This window comes from Fundulus heteroclitus, chromosome 15 (assembly GCF_011125445.2).
Source record: "Fundulus heteroclitus isolate FHET01 chromosome 15, MU-UCD_Fhet_4.1, whole genome shotgun sequence".
Lineage (NCBI taxonomy): Eukaryota > Metazoa > Chordata > Actinopteri > Cyprinodontiformes > Fundulidae > Fundulus > Fundulus heteroclitus.
The window spans coordinates 8,581,793-8,604,678 of record NC_046375.1 but is presented as its reverse complement, the minus strand read 5'-3'; the positions used below and the strand labels follow the sequence as shown (position 1 = coordinate 8,604,678).

Genomic DNA, 22,886 nt, shown 5'->3' with positions numbered 1-22,886 from the left:
GATATAATCTGACCAGACCTTGTTTTGCAAAATGTTTGCAGTGTCTTCCTATACGGCTTTTGGAGAACTTTGATCAGGACCTCTTTTGTGCATTTCATTCAGTAATATCTTTCCTTGTGCCACTCTTCCAGAAAGGCCGTATATGCGTGTTGCACAACTCTTTCCTGACGAAAGATAATCCCACCTGAGTTGTGGATCTTTGCAGCTTCTCCAGAGTTATACAAGCCTCTTGGCTGCTTCTCTAAATTATGCTTTGAAATCATGATGCATTACATTTGCAATTGGAACTCAGAAACCCTGACTTCCGATCAGCAAAATCAACTGTAGCGGCCATTATAGTCTGACTTCTCCCATCGGAAAGTTGGAGAAACTTTTCAAGACAGATTGCCAGATCCAACATGGAAGCTCCTAGCATTAACAACAGTAAGCTGTGATAAAATAAGTTTTGGTTTACAAGACACACTTGTAGAGTCGCAACTCTAAACCAAATAAATAAAATTGGTGTTTGCATGTGGAAAGTACAGTTTTAAAGGACGTTTATAAGATGTACTATGAACAAAACAACAGCTTTCCTGCCCGTCGCCATATTGGAATCCTAAAAAAAATTTTGTTTGTTTTTATTGTGGAATCCCGACTTTTCCGACTGTGTTAACTGGAATGCTTTTTATTCAGGTTTACCCCATTCCCAGCTCCTATTTTTTATTTCCGAAGCAAATTGAATGCAATGTCATCCACTGCTTTATCCATGACTTGTCTGGGGAGTTTCTTTCTTTTAGAGCTGCTCTTTGTTCACTCGTTTTCTGCAGCAAATGTCTGAGGCTGTCACTGAGCAGCTGGTATGCACAAAGGTGTAATCAAAGTAAAGTGGGATTTTTATTTTTCCATAACTTAAAAAGCCATGGACCCCTTTCTCTTCCGTCTGACAGTTATAGGCTATATTGTGTTGATCTGTTCCAGAAAAGTTCAATTAAACATATTACAGTTTGTGATTGTAAAGCGACAATCTTAAATGTTAAAAGGTACAAGGCGTTCCTTTGCAAGGAACTGTATATCTTCATCATCATAAAAAGTACTGCTGGCCCAGTGCTTCTGTGTTTAGCTTTGTCTATTTCTGGAAAAGAGTCTTGTTTTTGTTTCCTATCAGCAGTACTCCAAGCTCAGCGAGTCGTTTTTCTGTGATCACTTCCTGTTCTGTTAGAGGCAGAGGTTCCCTTTCAGCTCATTATAGCAACAAAGTCAGCGACTCAGAGCAATTCATTATCCTTCTGATTACATTTGTTCACCTTATGATCAAATGAATTTAACTTTGCTGTTTTATAATTGGATTAAAATGTACTGCACGTCTGAATCTAACTATATGATCAGATTGTATTGAAATAAACCGGAGCTGGTGTCATATAAATAAACTGGTGTGGATAGAGTCTTTGCAGTGTATGGTGTAAGAGATGCTCAGAGATATATGCAGTACAAACAGTTTATTGATGACCACATAGGTTTTAAATAGTACAGGACACAAAGGGTGCACAGCTGGATCACAACAATTGTCCATCTACCATGACAACACCAACAAAATTATGTTTAAAAAAACAGCACTAAGACTAACATAGCAAGAACAGACATCCATCTAAATGTAGAGTTTAGTTTTTGTCATGACAATAAATTAACTATTGTTTTGGTTGGTTATGACAGAAAGGTAGTCAATTCAAACACTTCTCTATGGGTTTGGGTTTCTCTGTGGAATAGTTGAACCTGGCAACAAACGGTAAAGGAATGTCAACCTCTATCTGTCTGTCACTTACTCTCACATATGGTTCAACATCCTTGCTTTTTTCTTTGAGGGTCCTAATGACAGTGTTGTGGAAAGCGTTGATCCGTTTCACAGATAAGTCAATCCAAGACTGGATGTCTGCTCTAAGCTGTTCAGTTGACACGTCGGCCATGATGCTGTAGATTTTATTGATCACGGATTTGATATATTCCCTAATGATTATGTGCACCTCATTAACCTGCCTGGCAACTTTGGCTAGGAAGTTGGAGCTTATGGCGTCACGGTACGCATCCATCACAAAGCTGGAGATGTTCTCAACATTTGGGGTTTTTAGAGTTTGGAGAATCTTCTCACTTTGTTCAACAACAAACTGCATGAATTCTGAGAATTTCTTAATGATATCGTCCAGTTGGATGTCTCCAAGTTTCCTCACGTTAGCGATCAGCTGTTTCTGAATTTTCCTCAGGGCAACCACCAAGTCATCGAAAAGTTCCTCCCCAGTGATGATGCGGTTGGAGCCAGGGATGGTGAATTCAATGGCTTTGGCAAAATCAAAGACCGATGCAAAGATGGAGACAAAGTACTCAGGAAGCTTTTCAACAGCCTCCTCAGATACATCGGCAACAAAAGTGCTGAATTCCTGGTAGACCTCAAGTCCAGAGAGCCTTCGTTCATAGCCAGGGATCTGGAACTTGGTCTGTTTCAAGAATGTAATCACGGCATCGAGAACAAGTTGGGCCTTCTTCTGGGACTCTCGGAGAATCACAATAGTCTTATCCGTGACAGACATGATAAAATCAGAAGAACTAACCGCGGCTAGGTTTTCAACAGCCTTCTCGAATATTGCTTTACCCTGGATCCTGAACTTCTCAAACAAGCCCTTAAGACTCCTAACATGCCTGCTGATCTTGTTGTACATCTTGACAGCACAATCAGAAACCATTTCCACGGCTTCCGGCACCTGGTTCTTCACCCCCAGCATAATCTCATACGGCATCTCCATATTCCAGGTCGTCTGAAGGTTCAGCTTCTCAGAGTCCATTACGGACATCTTGAGACCCAAGATGTTGATGTCTGTTGTTGGTTGAGACTATTGAGAACACAAAAATGAGCAAAATAAGTTAATTCAGACCATAAACTTTTATTAATGAGCAAATGGATGTGTATTCTCTTACCGGGTAGCGACCATAGAGTCTGGCTTTCATTTGTGCTGGCCGCTTGGTCTGCATCTGCACACCGAGGAGTCCTGCAGAAGGCGTGGACATGGAGACAACAAGGCCATCTACTGGATTTCCTTTGATTTCCTGCTTGATTTCCATAGTGAGTGAAGGCAACGTGACCTTTGCTGAGTTGCTCACAGAGGTATCTACATTTTCATAACCCAAGATGATGGTGCTCTCATGATTTCCTACTAGCATTGAGTGCTTCACAGAAAAGAGGGAGGCCATTTTAAATTCACCCACTGTGTTAACATTGGTGTTGCCCTCGATTTTCCCAGTCAGAATTTCACACCCTGAGGATGAGGAGGCATCAAATCTAACCTTGATGCCATCCTGGTTGAGGATGCTGGCATCGGTTTTAAGTGTGATCATTTCTGTTTTCATGGAGAACTCATAGGTCAGGTCACCCATCACTGGGATCTTAATGCTCTGAACCTTGGGTAGGGTGATTTTAGGAACCGTCAGCTTGGTGAGTGCAGATGGGATGTGCAGTGACGGCATCGTGACAAGCGTGACGTCAGGCAGGGGAACTGTGAAGGAGGACATCTCAACGTTCATCACTGGAACTTTGTAGGCAGGGACTACGATGGTTTTAGGCAACTCAATGCTGTATTTCTCATACTCTGACATTGCTTTGTTGTAAGACGAAGCGAGAATGGTGGCGGCCTTGTCCTTGCCAATGAGCATTTTCTTGTGCAGGGCCCTCGTGTTGACATTAATGGCACGGATGACTGGATCCAGGTTGATGTCAATTGTCATCATCTCAGGGTTTTTAATGTATTTCAGTTTGGAGCTGATGTCCAGGGTCTGCTGAGTTGTTGTTAGGATGTTGTTCAGGCCAGTGTTTTCCCACAGAGAAAAGCCCTCCACTCTTTGTGTCCTCATGCCAACGAATGGCAGAGTTATTTCAGGAATGTTGAAAGGTTCCTTCAGAACTTCAAGATCTGCCTCAGCATAGATTTGTGATTGGATGTTGATTTCACTCTCTGCATTGTCCAAGGAGATCAAATGTGAGTATTTGTACTGGTTGAACTTGACCAGACCTGTCCAGCTTGCTTTGTGTATTTCAGAGTTTAGAGTAAAAGTAACATCATTCTGGAGGTTAACATTTCCAGACAGCTTGAATGGAAGAACAACCTTGGCATTTCCTTTGTTCTTACTATCAAAAGTAAGCTCTGTGGCTGAGATCAAAGCGGAGACAGAGCTTGAAAGGGTTCCTCTGATGTTACCAGCCAGTTCTGCATTGTGAAATGCTGTGAAGTCAATTTTCATGTCTTCAGCCTTAGCCAGAAGCTTAAGCTCAGCTACGCTGTTCTTCATGAAAGGTGTATCAGTCTTAACCTTGGCATCGATTTGGATATGGCGGAAAATACTAATATCAGCATCAAAACTTTCCTCAACCTTTAAAAGGCCGCTACTTGTATCGGCGGTGAAGGTCACTTTGGTGTTCTGGAGATCCATTTCTACCTTGATATCACTCTTGTGATTCATTTCATCCGAGAAATCCCAAATTCTATATTTTTCATTGGCCAGGTTATTAAAAGTGAGCTGGATCTTGGCATCTTCGATCCCAAAGATGGTCTTTTGATCAATTGTGATTTCGCTGTAGGTGTTGAGGGGCGGAAACTTGAGGTCGTGTTTGTAGGCAGTGTCCATTTTGGCAGAAACTCCATTTTCCAGAGTAAAGAGCGCATTGTTGACAAGCTCTGCCGCATACAGCTCAGTTGTTGCCTTTGCAGTGGTTTCAGCGGAGGCTTGAGCTGATAGGCCATAAAGATTCATCGTGCCCTTGTGGTCAACTGCGAAGGAGGACTGTTGAACATTGATGGATTCAGAGATTATCAGACGGCCCGTTTCGGGAGCAGCAAAACGTGCAGAGGCATCCGCAGTGAAGTCTAGCGCCTTTAGAGTAGAATCAGCCCGGGAGTTCAGGCTAACCTTAAACTCTGGCATGGCTGCTGTGGTTGTGGTGTTCTCCAGCTCAGCTTGGGTGCTGAAGCTGTAATGAGGGGAGCTAACTTTGAACTCACCGTAGAGTTTGCCAAAGCAAGGGATCTTGCTCATTTCTGCCACTTTGTCTTTCAGCTCCACAGCTAGAGTGTCATAATCAAATGACTTAATTTTCTGGATCATTCTTGAGAAAAAGTCCTTCACGTCATCAATGAACAGTTTGAAGTCAAAGGAGTAAAGCTCATTCACTAGCTCCTTTGCAGGCACCACGAATTTGTCGAACAGAGGCTGGAGGTCAAGTGATTTGAGAGCCTCAAATGTTTGTTGCAGCTTCTCTCTGATCTGATACTGCTTCATAATTTGTACAACTTCATCCATGATTGCCCCAATTATTTTTTCAATCTCATAGCTGGAGAGAAACTCTTCAATTTTGTTATAAACGACATTGAATCTAGTTGGAATGTTATATTTCCTCATTTCAACGATAACAGCGTCCTTGATGGATTTCAACAGATGGATAACTTTGTCAGTGGGGAGCTGGGCTGTCAGTTTGGTGATGAATTTCTCCACAGGTGTGATGAACCCTTTCAGGTCCTGGACAAAGAGGCCAAAGTCAAAACTGTCAATCGTTTCCTTCAGTTCTGTAATTTTGGCCTGAAACTTAGCACTGATCTCATACCTGGTGTTGATGTCTTTGAGCATCTCGATGCTATGGTCCATCAGCTTAATCATTGTGCTTTTCACATTTTCAATGACTGCGGGAAGGTGCTCAACGAAAGGGATCTCAATGAAATGGCTGTCACTGTTCTTGTCATACTTCACAAATCCAGAGATGGTGTAATCTTCCTTGGCCTCACTGAAGAGGGGAGTTGAGACTTTTCCCTTCAGTTCAACACCAATTCTCTCTGCATTGTTCTTGGCACTCAACATCTGCGTGAAAGTGTGTTCGTTCACTGTGGACGCCATGTCCAGTGTGACCATTTGTTCTGCCAGGCTTATCAAGCTATGGAGCTTGTTGTTCATGTTGGTCTTCACAGTCGGTCTGTCTGTCAGTTCATGGCTGCTTGAGGCTCTGTGCTCAAATGACTGAGCAAACTCGGTTGGTTCTGCTTTCAGGAGGAATTTGCTGTACAGTTCACCGCTATGCTTGCCAAACAGATACACCTCCCCGTTTGAGTTGAAAATGGCATCAACGTTGAGCGTGAAGGGTGCAGCGCTGGTTTTGACTGTACTGTCTACACGTAGATATGGTGAGTTGAAGTTGGCCACGTTGCTGAACTTGATAGTCAGACCATTGACTTCCATGTCAGTGTTATGCGTCACATGTGATCCCAGGAGTTTTCCATTGGTGTTGCACTTTGCGGACAGGACAAAGTCGGCAAACTTGATTTCGTAGATGTGCATGAGTTCTTCCTCCGAGAAGCTTCCCTTCAGCGTCCCAGCCAGCTCCACGTTGTACGGCTCTGCCTTGAATTGGGCATCGTTCTCAAAGTTGACCGCCATCACTTTCAGTTCATTCTTCACCATAGCTGAGGCTGCAAAATCTTCCATCTTGACTGTGATATCGTGCATGTAGGAGTTGCTCTTGTCAAGGTAGTTGTCAGTTTTGGTTTGAAGGGTAAAAGATCTTAGGGTTAGAGACAGGGAGTGTGTGTTTTCGGTCCTCATTTCTCTAAAAGATCCAACCAGGTTGTTAGAGAAGACCAGCCCATTTTCATTCAGCCTGAGGTTGACTCTGTTCCGCCCACTGATGTCGAACAGGCTACCGTCATACATGCTGTTGAGATACACTTCCGTGGTCGAAAGTTTCCCCTCAACGTTGAGCTCAGCCTTGTTGTCTCGAACGGTTCCCTTTGTTTTAAGAGACAGGGTCGCACCAGAGGCGCCGATTCCACCGTGGAAAATGTTCTCAAATGTGAGCGGACTGTGCTGGGCGGTTGTTGTGCAGCTGGTGGTCAAGCCATTGGTGTTCAGTGACAGGGTTGCTTTGTGGGAAGCGAGGCTAGAGAGAATCTTTATGGAGGCATCTGCATTGATCTCCAAACCTGAAGGGTTCACTGTTCCAGTAAGCAAGGAGAACACACGGTTCTGTGTATCTTCAGCTTGGTTCTCAATCCTGAGGGAGGCTTGGCCTTCAGACATGGAGAACGCCATCTGGTTATTAATCCTCCTCCCAAGAGCCTTGGTCACCGAGTCGGACTGGGTGGTGAGTTTGACATCGTTGTAGTTCAGGTTAATTTTTGTAGTGTGCTGGACCAGGGCAGAATCCATGCTGGTGGTTGATTCAAACAGGAGTACATCACTTTCATAAGATGCTTTAACCTTGTGGGAGAGTTTCATCGGGTCACATTTTACCATCAGCGAACTGTCCAATTTTGCCTCTTTCGATGCTGGCTTAACAGAGAAGGTGGAGAGATAAGATGTGGTGGAAACCTCTGACCCAATGGCGATGCTGCCGTCTGTGTTAATGTCACCGAAGAAAGTGTCGGAGTCAAGAGTGAACTGGGTGGTAATGGTCAAAGATGAATCAAGACCTACTGGAGGAGAATTAGCATGGATCTTGTAGAGACCCGTTGTCAGTACATTGTCTGTGACAGAAAAGCTTTCCAGCACACTGACACCTGTGTTGATGAGCATGTGTTTCAGCGATCCCTCGAGCGTGACATCAATCGTTTCCTTTTCTGTGTCTGTGATTTTGGTGGTTCCTAAAAATGCAGAACATTGGTTAAATAACAATTAGGAGTCAACGTTATTTTGCTGGTTTTACAAAATGAGCCAAGATATTTAAATGATTTAAAAAGAAAACTCATTACCCTCAGTTGAGAAGGAGAGCAGCTTGATTGGACTTTCAGCCATGACACTGAACTTAGCCACGTATTCAGGAGAGTCAGCGGTGTTATTGCCAGCTGTAATCAGTCCCTCCCAGTCATAATAGTTGCTGTTGACCTTGGCAGACACTTCCAACAGTCCCATCAGAGGCAGAGTGAGGTCTTTTTCAGACGGGACGGTGAAACGTGGAATCGGGATTTCCCGTGGGGCCACCTCCAGTCCCAGCTGAGGCACAGAAATGCGTGGGACACTGACAACAGGTGGGATCCGTAGTTCCTCTGAGGATTTCCCGCCGAGAGGCAGAGGGACGGTCATCGTGAAACGGTTCTGGTTGAACTGGTATCTGAGTTTGCTTTCACTGGTGAAACATTCAAAGCAGGACACATGTCAAATCCCCGAAAATACACATGTAGTTATTCAAGACGATGCAGATGCAGTTCTTTTTGTCACGCTTAAATGTTTCAGATCACTAAACAAATGATGTCAGACACAGATAACCTCAGGAAACACAAAATGCAATTTTCATAACTCCAGAATATAGCCACAATATGGCCATTCATTTCTTTAAATTAACAATAAGCCTACCTCGTGGTATCTGACAGGCAATGTTTAAATAGTTTCCTGATACTACAGCTCTAGCAGTTATCAGGCCTGAACCAGAAAAAATGCATTAATTTGTGATTTATTCAGGGGTATAACCACACATTCACATAGTTTTGTATATAATCCGGTTTGATTTTCTGAAACAGTTAAGTGTGACAAAAGAGCTAAACCAGAAACAAATCTTTGACAGACAATTTTTTTTCAGGACACTGTAATTGTAAACACACTCACACAAAGTTACTTACAAATTCATGAATAAGATTTCTGGCACTGATGGCATTTCCAGGTTTCCAACGACGTCCTTCAGCTTCTTCATGTAAGGACAATCCGGAGAGATTTTGTCGATCCAGATGTTGCTGGCCTATTAAAAACAAACGGAAAAGGCATTTAGACTTCAAATGTAAACTTGAATCAGACAATCTCGTCTAATCCTGAGATTTCATTCGTTTCACCTCAATTCCTTTGTTGACAATGTGTCGGAGTTTCATGTCGGTCTGCACAACTTTCTTTTCCAAGAGGTCCTCGGCAAGTCGTCCGAGCCATGACTGGAGGGCTTCAGCGTAGTGCACTGGGATCTTTGTATCAGCATTCACATTGGATGTCAGATAGGCCTCAGCCTCCTCCTCGCCTGAGGTAAAAAAATAGTTTTGCATTTAAATTTGAGTTTAAAAACCTGATACCCCCCCTCTCTGAATATATCAGGTCCTTTCGTACCGTATTTGAAGGTGACTGCCTGAACAGAGGACATCTCTGGGAGCTTGACATCACTCTTGATCTGCATGGTGAGCCCACCGGCTTTGGTCACAGTGGCACCAAGGGTGGCATCGACCTTCAGTGACGGCACCAGGAGTTGAACCTGGAGCAGTCCATCATCCATGGCCTGGAGTCTGCAACAAAATAAATATATCAAAAGAAAAAATCAGTTAAAGTGGCAATGTCAAAATAAATGTAATTATTGTGACGATACGGAGGCCGGGTTTGCTCACTTGGCACGGCCGGTCAGGGACAGCTGTGGCACATTCTTGTTGGAGAGCTCAATGGTGAGGGATTTGCCTTTGGCGCTGCTGTCTGTCATGCCGATCTTAACCCCAGCCTCAACATCAATGTCAGGTATCTGGATTTGAGTAGTGAAGACATTCCTGTTCCGGTTGTATTTCATGGTGGCTGTAGCCTCTGTGGGCTTAACACCTGAAATTACAAAACAAAAGTACTGCTCTTTATTTCTGATTGATGTAAATCAGCAGAATCACACAGGAAGTACATAATAAAATCCTCGTACCCTCAGCTCTCAGGGTCATCTTCAAGGAATCCACCTTGTGGCGGCCCTCCTTTCCTTCACTGAGAAGTTTATAGGCAATGCTGGCTGTGTACTCCGAGACGTCTTTGGTAGGCTTGATATCAATGGCAAACCTAGAACAAAAACAATCAAAGATGCACATGTATTATATTATGTTATGTGCATGCAAACGATAAACAAGAAGTGTCCAAACTGCATCTTACATCGTCTCTCCGTTCAGGGGGAAGTAGGGAGCTGCGTTCTCGTCACGGGCGTCAGCGCGAAGCTTTTTGGTGCAGTAGTTGATTCCAGAGAAGAGAGGGCTGCACTTTTCTTCGGCGTGTCTGTGTGGCAGCTCTGTGGCCTGTTCAGCACCCGCGATCACAACTTTATTCCTGTAAAATAGACAAATCGACAGGAAAATGTTCAACCACCTGAAACACTGAGCTGGATTACCCCACTTGCATACAGAATCAAACCCACACTAACTTGTACGGTTTGAGTTTAAAATGCTTGATTTGCCGAATGTAAGTAAAGTTTAAAACGTGAATTTTATTAACTATATTAGCCACCTGATTCTGAAGAGCTTTGTGGTGCCCTGTGGAGCTGGCATGGAGAGCTTGAGCTCGTTCTGCTCCATGGTGATCTTGGCATTGAGGGAACTCTCGTGGAAGATGTTGGTGTGCATCTCAACAGCAGAGGCGACAGATCCAGGGAAGTGGACTCCCATCTGGGTCATGAACTCAACTCCAATGGATGGACTGAAGACAACCTCCTTCTGTGGGTGAAAACACATGTAAAATTTAATTGCCTGTCCATGTTCTTACACTGCAAAAACGGATCTAAAAATAAGTAAAATGTTCTTAAAATTAGTGTTTTTGTCATAGATTTGAGCAGGTAAATAAGATTATCTGCCAATGGAATGAGTATTTTGATCCCTAAAATAAGATAATTGGATATACTGCACTTGAAATAAAATGATGGAGATGAATTGTTCCTATTTTAAGTGCAAAAATCTTATTCTATTGGCAGATCATCTTGTTTACCTGCTCAAATCTATGACAAAAACACTAATTTTAAGAACATTTTACTTATTTTTAGCTCTGTTTTTGCAGTGTAGCTATGATCACAGTGAATATAGGCAGTGTGTTTAGACGTTGTTGCTATTTTGCAACCTTGGAGTGTTGGAAATGACTGCATTCTACAGCAGGACATTTCGTAATGTGCCAGTTCAAAAGATGTTACACCAACAATTTGAAGTGATTTTCTAATCACTAATGTCTAATCTAATGTCTAATCAACTCTAAGAAATTATATTTTTATGAGATTTGAGCTGCTATAGACGTTTCTATAAACAAATATTGTGGTGCCCTGTGGAGCTATAACAACTAAAAACAAACTCCTAATTATATGGTTAAAGTACAATGCCATGAAATGAAAGTAGGACAAGACTAGATGGCAATGCACGGGTATGAACTGGTGAACAGTCAAGTCCATTTTTGAGAACCAGGATTACATTTTTTTACCTTGTTTGGGGAGATGTGGAGGCCTCCTTTTGCACCAGGAGCAAATGTGCCTGACAGAGCGAAGGTCATGGGCAGACCCGATGCTGTTGGCAAGATGAATTTGTTGTCCATGAAGATGTAGTGTGCAAACATCTCTGCGTCAAAGTTCGGAAACCCATTCAAGGAACCCTGGAGGGCAGAACGAACCATTTTTGAGCTCTCAGATCGTGGTATTTTGGAACAAACTTAAAGCTATGGTAGAAAAATATGGATAAATGTTGTACAAAACAATACCATGGCATGGTGCATGAAAGTTTTTGCGTTGTTGATTGCGATGTCAGCAATAAACTTCAAATCGTTTCCCTTGATGTAACCAAGTTCAGCTCCCATGATCTTCAGGTAGGCCATAGCTTCTGGGGACTCTTGACTCTGCAGATTGTTCAGCAGCGTGTTGAAGTTGCGACCAATTTCTGCCACGAGGTTTTCAGGGACCTTGGAAGAAAGAGCAACTTTGTCACAGGTTGTGCTGCCAGCCGAAATATCGAAGCAGCAAAGGTTTCACACAAGTAAGTACGTACGTTTGGTTTTCCTGGTTTCGAGGAGACGACCCATTTTTCCAGAACTTGTTTAACCTCCGGCGGCATCTTGCCGTCAGCCCAGTACAGAGTCTTTAAAACGGCGTCAGGGAAGAAGCCGTTCTTTCCAAACAGAGCCTCGATGGTGGGCTCAAAGCCTTTTCCCTCCATACCAACCTAAATGAAAGACAGATTTAGCTTTTATGTCAGGGTGAAGGGGTATGGATTGCTCTAAAAAAAATGAAGCCCATGGAGCAACATACCTCCCAAATATCCAAGCTGTAACCAAAAGCTTTCAGGGTTGTTTCCAACAGGACTTCCCTTGGCAACTGGTTGCTGGGATCAAAAATGACATTGCCCTGGATGCTGGCCTCTGAGTTCTCATGTGCAACGCCCAGTTTGTAGTTGCGAGACTTGGTGGTGTAGTCATCGTGCGTGAAAATATCAGTGTTCTTCAAGGCGTAGAGTATTCTTTCACCAAGCCTAAGGAAAGAGTACATTATAGTCAGCTGATTCCAACGATCCCCTTCACGGTACCTCAGCGAGATGAAGCTTAGCATGAGAAAGTCTCACTTTTTGGTCTCTGCTTCAGTGGAGGTGATGATGTTGTAGACGTGGCTGGACACGAAAGCTTTGATCTGCGTGTTCCGCTCCTGGGTCAGCAGCTTCTTCACCATCTCAAAGTCGCTGTCCTGGGGATCCCTCATCAGGATGAGGTAAGCCGCCAGGCGTTTCTGCACAGCTCCCTTGGCGTACTGGCTGACCCGTTGGAGATTGGTGCGAACCTGGACAAGACAGCAGCAGATGATTACATGTTTGTTTTTTTTGTTTTTTTAAAGTGCCCGTGTCTTTCAGTCACTGGAAAACTGGAAAGACGCTGAGAAATTTTTGCCCGTTACCTCATCGGTCAAAGACATGCGCCTGAAGGCCTGGATGGCCGCCAGTTGCACGGACAAAGTGGTAACAGGCTGTCTCATGCACTTCAGCAGGGTGTTCTTAATTTCAGGGTCAGCTGCCTCCATTGCGTCTCCCATGTTACCGACCACCTGGATGGAAGAGTATACATAAAGGTTAGGTTTTATTTGGAATATTTTTTACTTCAGAGGCGTGTGCTACACAGCTGGTTACCTACCCTGAGGGTCAGGAAGGTCAGATCTTTCTCGCCTGCACAGTCTGCACCAAGGAGGGATGCCATGTACTCATAAACAGCAGTGATCTCTGGGGTGACTCCCTCAGATTTGTACAGTCTATAGAAAAAAAACGAAGGAGTAAATGATTAGCCACCAATTTACAGCAGGAATCTGAGAACCAAGCTTCCAAGCGCCCCCCCACGTACCTCCTGGCTGCATTGCTCAGTGCATACATGATGGGTCTGCTCTGTTTGTACCGAGCCATTTCCAGCAAGTCTTGCACCATCATCCGGGAGGGGTTCGACATCATTCCCAGGGCGTAGACAAAAGCATCGACCTCATATGCAGCTTGGTCAAAGTTCCTGAGGATCTTCAGCATGCCGCTGGTGCATTCAGGGGTGCCGCACTGAATCAGAGCTTGCTGGGTGAGAGCCACGGAGATGGACATCATCTCTTCTATGTTGGAGCCGAGAACGTCGACGTTCAGGCCGCGCAGCTCGGACACCAGCTTGTGGAAGAGGCTGGCACGCTCCTCCCGCTCGTTGGTCTCCGACAGAGTGCTCAGCTTTTGCAGTGTGGCAATAACGGCATCCTTGGTCTGCACCGGGGACTTGTCTTCGGCAGCTTCCATGGGCAGGGGCTTGAAACTAGCTTCGTCTGCGTAGGTTTATAGGCGAATCGATCAAGACACTAACCAAACAGGGAAGGTGCCTTAAAACCACGCTCTGAACAGTGAAGCACTTACTGTGGTCAAAGATTCTGTCGTTGATCTTGGACGTTTCTCTCAGCGTCACGGTCTGGCTCACCACTGCGGAAATGCCGAATTCTCTCCTTTTTTTCCCAGGAACGGCGAAAGATTTTTGAGAAATTAAGTATCGAGGAGTTATTTCTGAACAAACTGTGCTCCGTTACAGCAAAGAGAACCTGAGATCTGGAAACCTACTTGTGGGAGAAGGGCAGGAAGATGTGTTTTTCCGTGCAGGATCCGCTGGTCATGTGCTTCTTCTGGTTGTCAAACTTGTAGTTACAGGTCTGAGTGCTGCTGATCAGTTTGGACAGAGGGTAGTTCTGACAAACAAATAGATAGAAGAAAAAAAATCACACTAGATCCTTAGTCATCGGTGCTTAGGTGTTTTACTTTCTTTCATTACAATAGATGATGCGATTTTGTGAGTTTAACAGTGACCAAGGCATGCAGGAGCCCTCACCATGCCGGAGATGAGGGCCAGGGGGCTGGTGTTCTGTCTGCGGGCTACAAAGCCGTCACATTTGGACAGATCCCTGCTGACGGTCACTTCGGTTGCCGTGTCCAGGGCCGGGTTGACGGCGAAGTCGGAGGAGCACACTCCATGCACGGTGGGCTGAAAGCAACGAGAGGCTTTGTCAGGACTCGACAAAACAAGAGTTGCCAGAGTTTGATTTGAAACTGTTCCCTCTGTTCCAAAATCAGACAATCAATGGACCTGAATGATTACGGAGGCAGGTGATGCAGAAAAAGCCGATAACTTATCTAGGACTTTGACCTGCATTCGGAGATTATCGCGGAACACGATATTACAGGACTGGATTTATCACCTCAGACTGGAGCGTCTTATCAACCCATTTTGCAACCTGTTTATCTTTGAGTGACTCCACATCACCACCTTCATCAAACTCCAACCTGGCATGAATTAATTGGAGGCAATAAACAGGGCAAAATTCAAAAAAAAAAAGAAAAAGAAAAGAGGAGTGCAACTACCATGTCTTTGGTCTCCTCCTGCTCCTTTTCCGGCACCATGAGCGCGGAGATGATTCCCCTCTTGACGTTCAGGATATTGACGGGCTCGTCGTCTTCAGGGAACAGCTTGACATCGGCGCGTCCTTCCACTGCAACCTTCAAGGTGTTCCTGGCAACAGGTACAGGTTTTAACTTCCAACCTGGCATTTGGGTCATCAGCGTCTTTTAATCGCATCGGTGACTGTGCCAAGTTGCTGGCCCCAAGAACACAGACAGTAAATTACAGTCTTTCCTGGACAGATAACAACTTCACTCACTTAGCCATGGCAGCTTTGAAATCCTCGGCTCCAGCAGCAGGACGGTACACGGGGTTCCCGCCATCGTCCACGCCAGAGACCTCAGTCAGAGAGCAGTCTGTTGTTCTGAGGATGAAGCGACAAGTCTGGGGCACATCGATCTCGACCTGCACAGCAAATGACACGTTTAGTTGTTGCGTCATTTATTCGGTTAAGGTGAAAGAGGTTTTTCTTTTGCCCAGGTATACCAGTAGGTTTGAGACTTACTGTACAGGAGACTCTGGGTCCGCTCTTGGCGTTTGAGGCTCCGTTTACACTGTTGACGGCCTCAGCTTCATAGTTGTACACAAACCGTCTGAAGTTCCTGTATCTTTTGGCCACTGAAAATGACAGATTTAGAGGATTTTAGTGCCGTTTGACTCACAATACTTGTTCAGTCTTAAAACATTAGACCTCATCAGCCAAACTCATTTGATAACATTTTTAAAAAATTATATTCCACATGGAGGTAGACTCCTTAAGCTTAATCAATGTAATAATAAAAGACAAATTCTTATATTATATTATGATATTTGCAAAAGTTTAGAGAAAGCAAAAAATGTCTTTTGTACTGTAGTAATAAAATATACATATATATTACAAATGTTATACATTTAGCGAAAGTTAGCAACTTCTAATCTGTTTTAAGATATATCATATTATATTATATTATTTAAAAAAAATTGAGAAAGTTTGAAGACAATAAAAGTCCGATTTAGTAATTTTCCAGACAGTTAATAAATCTGTCACTTAAGTTTAAGATTAATAAACCTTTCTTTAAATTCTTACAATAGCATTTTTAATTATTATACAGTACTATACTATTTGAAATAGTATTATACTCCACCATCACAAATTGGAGAAAGTTTCCATTGATGTTATTTAACTCAACCCGAACAAAACCACAATGTTTTTCTCCTTACTTCTGTTACATTGTTACATATCTAAGTAATTACATGCAGAATTAGATAACAAAAAGTAAAACAAAGAAATAACTGCCTCTGATTAATCTATAGTAAATCCATCACTCAATCTTTTCACCTTTCTAGGTGAAAGGTGAGCATCCTGCTTAAATTTCATAGTTTTCTGCTTTTTTAAAGTACATAAATCATACCACAGATTACATCAATCAAAGTTTTCACCCTTTTTTGTTGCTTCGTTAAGTCAGTTACATCACTACACAAAACTGACTACAGCAAAAAAAAATAAAAAAAATACAAGAAAACAAAAACAGAAGAGAACTCACAAAAGCAAACCGGTGATTGTTCCTCCAAACCTCCAACATCTTGCTCTGAAAACCAAAACAAGAGTTTAGCTCGGCTTACAAAAGGTCAACATGCTCGTGTTAAGTATGAAAGTTACTGAGTTATATGTGTTTTGTCAGAAAATATGATGCTTTTATTGCTGATTTGACCCTAATAATTTACCGGCAAACATTGTGGTCACTAAATTTTAAGCAATAACAATGTACCGAATATTTTTTTTTTTTTTTTTTTAGATTTCAATGTTCTTCACTGATGAAAGAAAGGTTTAAAGTGTTAGTAAGTAACATAAAAGCGGCGTACTTACGGGCTAGAGTGTTGGTGCCCAGAAGCAGCAAAAGGCAGAGCTTGGTACCCCACATGATGGGTTCAGCGTCTGCAGGATACGGAGAGTCTCCCTCTTTCTCTGAAGACTAATCCTTGCCTCTGAGCCCTTGAGCTTTTATAGTCCCACAGTCTTACAGTATATGACTGCTTGGGACTTGCAGATATGCTGCCCTGGTTCCAAAGTCTGAGCCGTCCTTGTGGCAGGCCAAAGGTAAAACAGACTTGTCTGTCAGCATTGGGTGGGGGTGTTCAGTATTATTGTGTGAAATCACTCCTTTTTTTATTATGTTTGGTTTTGGGGGGGACTCGGGATTTGTTAATGGAGAATGCTGGAGAAATTGTTTCGTTAGAAACTTGTTAGCCGGGCGTTTCTATTCGCCTCAAAATAAAAACTGGAGCATGATGTACATCGTGTAATCAGATCAGTGTCATATCATTGCTAATTTATCATCAATCCCTAACTTTTATTGCTTGTTTTGCTCAGAGCACACAAATACATTTATCAGTGATTTATTTCATAAGTTCGTTTTAACTTTGAATGTCATCGTCACAAAGTTTGTCTGCAAGTAGATGGATATCTAAACTTTTTAAAATATATGTTGAAGAAAGTCCTTGTCCAAACCCCGAATGGAACCGCACTTCACAGCTTTTTCCAGAAGGTTCCTGGGTCAGATACCATGCGGCATTATTAGTTTGTGCATCCCAAAATACCAAAGAAGGTTTTCTTACAGAAAGTGCCGATAACCTTTGCCCTGTATCTGCCGTACCGTCTGAAGCACACAGAATCGAAACCTGAGTCATGAGCTGTTGCTTGAGGAGGTTAATCAGCACACATTAGAGCACATTTCAAGGGACCGTCCTGATTTTTACATTAGCTGTGAAAGTCTAGCTGAACCAGTGCAGACAGGAGCCTTGAAACACATCTCAATGTTTTTTTTTTAAATTATTATTTAATTTTTATATGCTAGACCAACACAAAGCAGTGCATAAGTTTGAAGTGGAAGAAAAATTATAAATGTTGCACTTATCTGAAAAAGTGTTGCCTGGCTTTATAATCAAACTCCTTTACAACGATACCTTTACTTTAAATAAAACAGAGATCAACCAGTTACTTTGAGAAGTTACATAATAAACAAATAAGAGTCCAACTGTGTGTAATTTTTGTAACTACATCCAATACTCTACGTGTGTCAGAAGACGGCATCCCAATAACGACACACGGTGGTGGCAGCATCATGCTTTGGGGATTCTTTTCTGCACCAGAGACATGGAAGCTCGTCAGAGCGGACGGGAAGACGGATGGAGCTAGAAACAGAAATCCTGGAAGAAAAACTAGTTAGAGGATGCAAAAGAAGGGCCTAGTCGAAGTCCAAATGTGAATTCAGCTTTTATTTGTGAACATTTTCAAATAAATGTATCATTTTGTATTCCACTTCTCAGTTATGCTATACTTTTAGTCTTAAATCTCTCAAATGAAATGTGTAAAATCTTATATTAAATAAATCCCAATGGGAAAAGGGACACATGTATGAACAATTTAGCAATCTACTGTATTTATGTCTGAATCAATGTAAGTTTTCTGATCTTGTAAAGAGGACATATTAATTTTTCATACAGTTAAAGAAACATATCAATAAAGGGCTCTTTAGCAATAATAAAAAAGGAAAAGTTTTTTTGTGGTGTTGTTTAAAGGTTTTTACATTTGTCTGTTGTCAGATTGTGCCCTACATTATTCATGAGGTTGCTATTACATAAACTGGATCAGCCATACAGAACCTTGTGCCGTTTTGTACCTTTTATTGGTTTACAACCTAATCGAATCATCAGAAACCTGCACACAACTGGGTGATCCAAACCACCCAGGAACACTGGTTCTGGAAAGGATAAGATTCTGTAACGGCCCGAACTTCAACGTGTGGTAAATGCTTCAAAGCTGGATCAGAAGTGGGAAAACAAATACTAAGAAGAGTGGTTGGTGTCTGGCTTAAAACATTTCCAGAGCCTGCATGAATACAAGCTAATTTTCCCCCAAATGAATTATTTATTATATTTAAAGGTAAAGCTTTAAACGAGTGGAGCATTTGTGAATTCAAGAGTGCTTTGAGCCAAACAAATAGGGGGGAAAAAAAAAAGAAAAAAAAAGATTTTTCTATATTATTTTGTTAAAAAAAAAACTAGTTTGCTGTGCGAGTAAAACTGTTTCACATCTTCAAAGTAATAGTTCTGATGGGTTGACGTGTCATGATTTTTCTTAGATGCACCCAGATTGGACACCACACACACGGAGCTATTTACTGAGAGTTTATGCACAGAAAGATGAGTAGTGGATGATGAAACCAGAGAGGCAGGGCTGGACTGGAACTGGGGTGTAGATGAGAGCCGGAGCTGACGGACCGGAGAAAGTTCTTGAGAGCAGGGCTGCTGGGGCACAGAGGAGGCAGGAAACCCAGCAGCTAGCAGAGGCTTGACTTGAGGCACAGAGGAGGCAGGAAACCCAGCAGCTAGCAGAGGCTTGACTTGAGGCACAGAGGAGGCAGGAAACCCAGCAGCTAGCAGAGGCTTGACTTGAGGCACAGAGGAGGCAGGAAACCCAGCAGCTAGCAGAGGCTTGACTTGAGGCACAGAGGAGGCAGGAAACCCAGCAGCTAGCAGAGGCTTGACTTGAGGCACAGAGGAGGCAGGAAACCCAGCAGCTAGCAGAGGCTTGACTTGAGGCACAGAGGAGGCAGGAAACCCAGCAGCTAACAGAGGCTTGACTTGAGGCACAGAGGAGGCAGGAAACCCAGCAGCTAGCAGAGACCTTACTTGAAGCACAGATGAGACAGGTAAATCCAGCAGCAGGCAGAGACTTAACTAGAGAGACAGGGGTGGCAGGATTCCAGCAGCTAGCAGGGGCAAACTAGGCTGACAGGTGGAGTGAGTCTGACTAATTAATGCCTAACAGGTGTGACTGATTGCTGGGGAGTGGAAGGTGAGCTGAGTGAGAGGAGGAGGTGTAGGGGAAAAAGCCAGGCAAAAACTAAACCGTGACATGACAGGGGTTTTGCAAAACTTGTGTATTCAATTAACGTTTTAATTAATTATTTTCTAAAAAGTCATACCTTCCCACATCTATCGCTCTTTCCTCCGATCAAATAGATAGGATTTTTAATTATAAGCAACTCAGGAAATGTATTATCATCTCTATTTGCCCGCAGGGCTGTATCCTGCAACTTTAGCTCTTCGCTGCTCCAGCCGGTTCACATTCTCAAGTCACTCGTTCAAACAGTTGAAACGTGAAATATTTTAACAATGAAGGGGGGTTTTATGGCACAAATTACTCAAGTTGCTTCAAGTAACCTTTTAATATGGAATATACAGTATGTATATGTATGTATATGTATATCTATATCTATATCTATCTATATATAGATATATATCCACCAGACTAACAAAAGTATTTTATAATTTCCAAATAGAAGTATGATCATGCTTGTTGACTTTTATTTTTCATTTGAATTCAGCCCCCTACACTAACACACCCCTAAATATAATCAGGTGCAGCTGACTTTCTCCAGATGTTCCCTGTATGGAAAACAATGTCATCCTGTGTGTAAAACAGTGTAAATCCAGCTGTTCTGTGATAATTGAGGACAAAATAATACAGCAGACAAGTCAGGGATAAAACTGTGGAGAAGTTCAAAGCAGGGCTAGGATCTAAAGATAAGCTTTGAACATCTCACAGAGCACTGTTCTACAAATCATTCAACATAGGAAAGAGTATAGCAGTGCTGCAAGCCTAAAGAGAAATGGCTGCTCCACCTAAACTCACAGACCAGGAAAGGATGGCTTTAGTGAGTCCAAAGGCCTCATGGTCACTCTGTAGGAGCTGCAGAGATTCATAGCTGAGGTGGGAGAGTCTGACAAACCTGGCTTATTGAGAAGAGGGCATACAGTAAGCTACAAGCCTTGTAGGGAACACATGGCAAAGAAGTTGCACAGCATACTAAACAACCCATTTTCACAGAGAGACACGGCGGTGGCAGTGTCATGCTGTGGGTGTGCTATTCTTCAGCTGGGACAAGGCAGCTGATCCGATTTCATGGGAAGTTGGAACAAAATACAAGGTGATCCTCGAAGCCTTAAAATTCGAGAAGAGGTTAACCTTACAGCATGCAGAGGTACAATGAAAATGCAGAAAAACTCTCCATCCAATCCGACAGAGTTTGAGATGTTTTACCCAGAATTGGCAAAAATGTTCAGTCTCTAGATGTGCAAAGCTGGTAGAGACATACCCTTTGACTCACAGATGTATTTGGAACGAAATTAAGGTCCACAAATTATTGACCTATGGGGCAGGATACACATCACAGAACAATTTATTAAAACATTTTTGCTTCTGCCTAATAGTTATGCATGACTTTTTGTTGGTCCATAGCATAAAATACTGTTAAAATAACACTCAAGCATGTAGTTGCAACAAGACAATGAGATATGAATATTTGTCTTAAGGAATTGTACTTTAAAACAACTCTTTTAAAATAACAAATTGACTATCAAATTAAAGATGGACGCCGAATTGACCTTTAACCTATAAAGAAGGGGGGAAAAAACATGTGTGGATGCTGTGAGATCAGGTTTACTGCAGAACTGAACCTAAGATAAGTTAATCAGCACAGGACTGTCTGTCTGTTATTGCACAAGAGTGACTTCAGCCCTGATTACTGTAAAAAAAACTGATTACACTATGTATCATACAGCGAAACCTCCCTTAGGACTTCTGCAGCTTTGATTAAACAGAACGTTGTCTTGATTTAATTCAAATTTGGTTTACTGGTGTACACATGAGGAGGGTCCACAGCTCACAGGAACACCTGCACCCCCGTTTAACCCGCACAGGGCTACGCAGAGAAGCCGTTAAAGTGGATTTTAACATGCCTGGAAGTATTGTGCATTAGTAAAGCAACTTATGCTGGTCTGCTCAACGACTCGGCTGATGACAAAGTTCAGTCTGTGAAGATTCTGAACTCCAATACGTAGCTGCGTTGTTGAGCGGGGGAGATGTCCCCACATCAATTAAAGGTCAGCGAGTTGCTCGAGCCCTCATTGAGTGGCCAGTGTACACTACTGCGGTGCATTGGACCGAAAAGAGGGATTCGTTGAGGTTTCACATTAATTCTTCTGTATAGAAAATGGATGGACGCAGTCTGAACGCTACGTGAACACATGAAACAGTTCATTTTGAGGCTCACTCCTCATAGCTGCTTCTGTAAAAGAGTGTTATTGCTATCTGATGAGAGTGACAGATGAGATGAATGGCAACTAGGTGAGGAACAAATCCTATGAGCAGGGGCAGTTTTAGACAGGGGCCAACAGGGGCCCATGCCCCTGTAGAAATGGTCCTGGCCCCTGTTATGGCCCCTGTACTAAAGACATGATATTAAATACACTTCTCATAATTATTTGCAATGGCAAAAACACCATAACTGATTGGTCATACTGACCAATATTATTATTATTTTTTTTATCTATACAGTTTTACTCTACTTAAAAAGAATTTAAAACTTAAGATGTTTCACGTTTAGCTTCAGCTGTATTGAGCTGGGGGCAAAGTATTCAACTGCTAGATCAGGGGTCTGAAAACTGCAGTTCCAGAGCCACAAGTGGCTCACTTAATATTATTCCACAGTTAAATATTGCCATTTTATTGTTGTTTTTTTAATTTTTTTGTTCTGTGCCCCTGTGAAAAAACAATGGCCCCACCTTGGCCCCCCTGGTAAATTTGGTCTAGAACCGCCACTGCCTATGAGACACAAAGCATTTTGGATGGGGCAGAAGACAGAAAAAGTACATTTACATAAATCTTTTGTAGAGTCATTGTGCACTCCTGTCATGTGGGGGTCCCACAGGGCTCCGTTTTAGGCCCACACCCTTTTCCCTGTATTTAATGCCTATATATTTCATACTTAGAAATTATGCAATTGTGCCCCAATTTTAATGCAGATGACTGCCAGATCTATCTACACATGACCCAGAAGGACAGCTTTTCAATCAAAGCAGTATTGGATTGCTTGGAGGATATTATGCTTGGCTGGTCCTAAACTTAAACATTATGGGGGGAGGGGGGGGGGGGGCAGAGGTAAAAATGTTTGGTCCAAGTGGCCCCTGTGAACCCACCATTGCTGATTTGGGAATTCTGACAGCATATATACTGGACTGTCAATTTAGAGGAGTTGTGCATTACTGGCTTTATCATTTAAGGTGTCTGGCAAAAGTGAAATCTTTTTTTTTGAAAAGTTTATCCATGCTTTGATTTCGGCCCACTTAGATTTGTGTAATGGAAAGTCCTTGCTTTCTATTTCAAAACACTATTGCATGCCTGTTTACTTGTAATCAAAAAAACAGAATGT

General features: G+C 42.7%; 1 protein-coding gene across 2 annotated transcripts; it reads right to left on the bottom strand.

Moving 5' to 3' along the window:
* Positions 1-1,460: 1,460 nt before the first annotated feature.
* Positions 1,461-16,581, bottom strand: LOC105930735 (apolipoprotein B-100). Of its 2 annotated transcripts, none has more exons than XM_012869081.3 (26): positions 16,478-16,581; positions 16,155-16,199; positions 15,137-15,249; positions 14,891-15,036; positions 14,595-14,742; positions 14,065-14,217; positions 13,800-13,924; positions 13,602-13,687; positions 13,063-13,513; positions 12,859-12,973; positions 12,626-12,772; positions 12,300-12,511; positions 11,990-12,209; positions 11,730-11,903; positions 11,446-11,643; positions 11,173-11,340; positions 10,219-10,424; positions 9,871-10,041; positions 9,650-9,780; positions 9,357-9,558; positions 9,085-9,257; positions 8,823-8,998; positions 8,616-8,731; positions 7,752-8,125; positions 2,944-7,643; positions 1,461-2,858 (listed from the first exon to the last, which is right to left on the bottom strand). In XM_012869081.3, exons 1-26 carry the CDS (start codon positions 16,530-16,532, stop codon positions 1,698-1,700), a joined length of 9,966 nt encoding a protein of 3,321 aa, XP_012724535.2. In that variant the 5' UTR covers positions 16,533-16,581; the 3' UTR covers positions 1,461-1,697. The 2 variants fall into 2 exon arrangements, with proteins under 2 accessions (XP_012724535.2, XP_012724536.2); XM_012869082.3 differs by lacking the exon at positions 1,461-2,858 and having other exon boundaries at positions 5,423-5,532; positions 5,618-7,643.
* Positions 16,582-22,886: the final 6,305 nt, after the last annotated feature.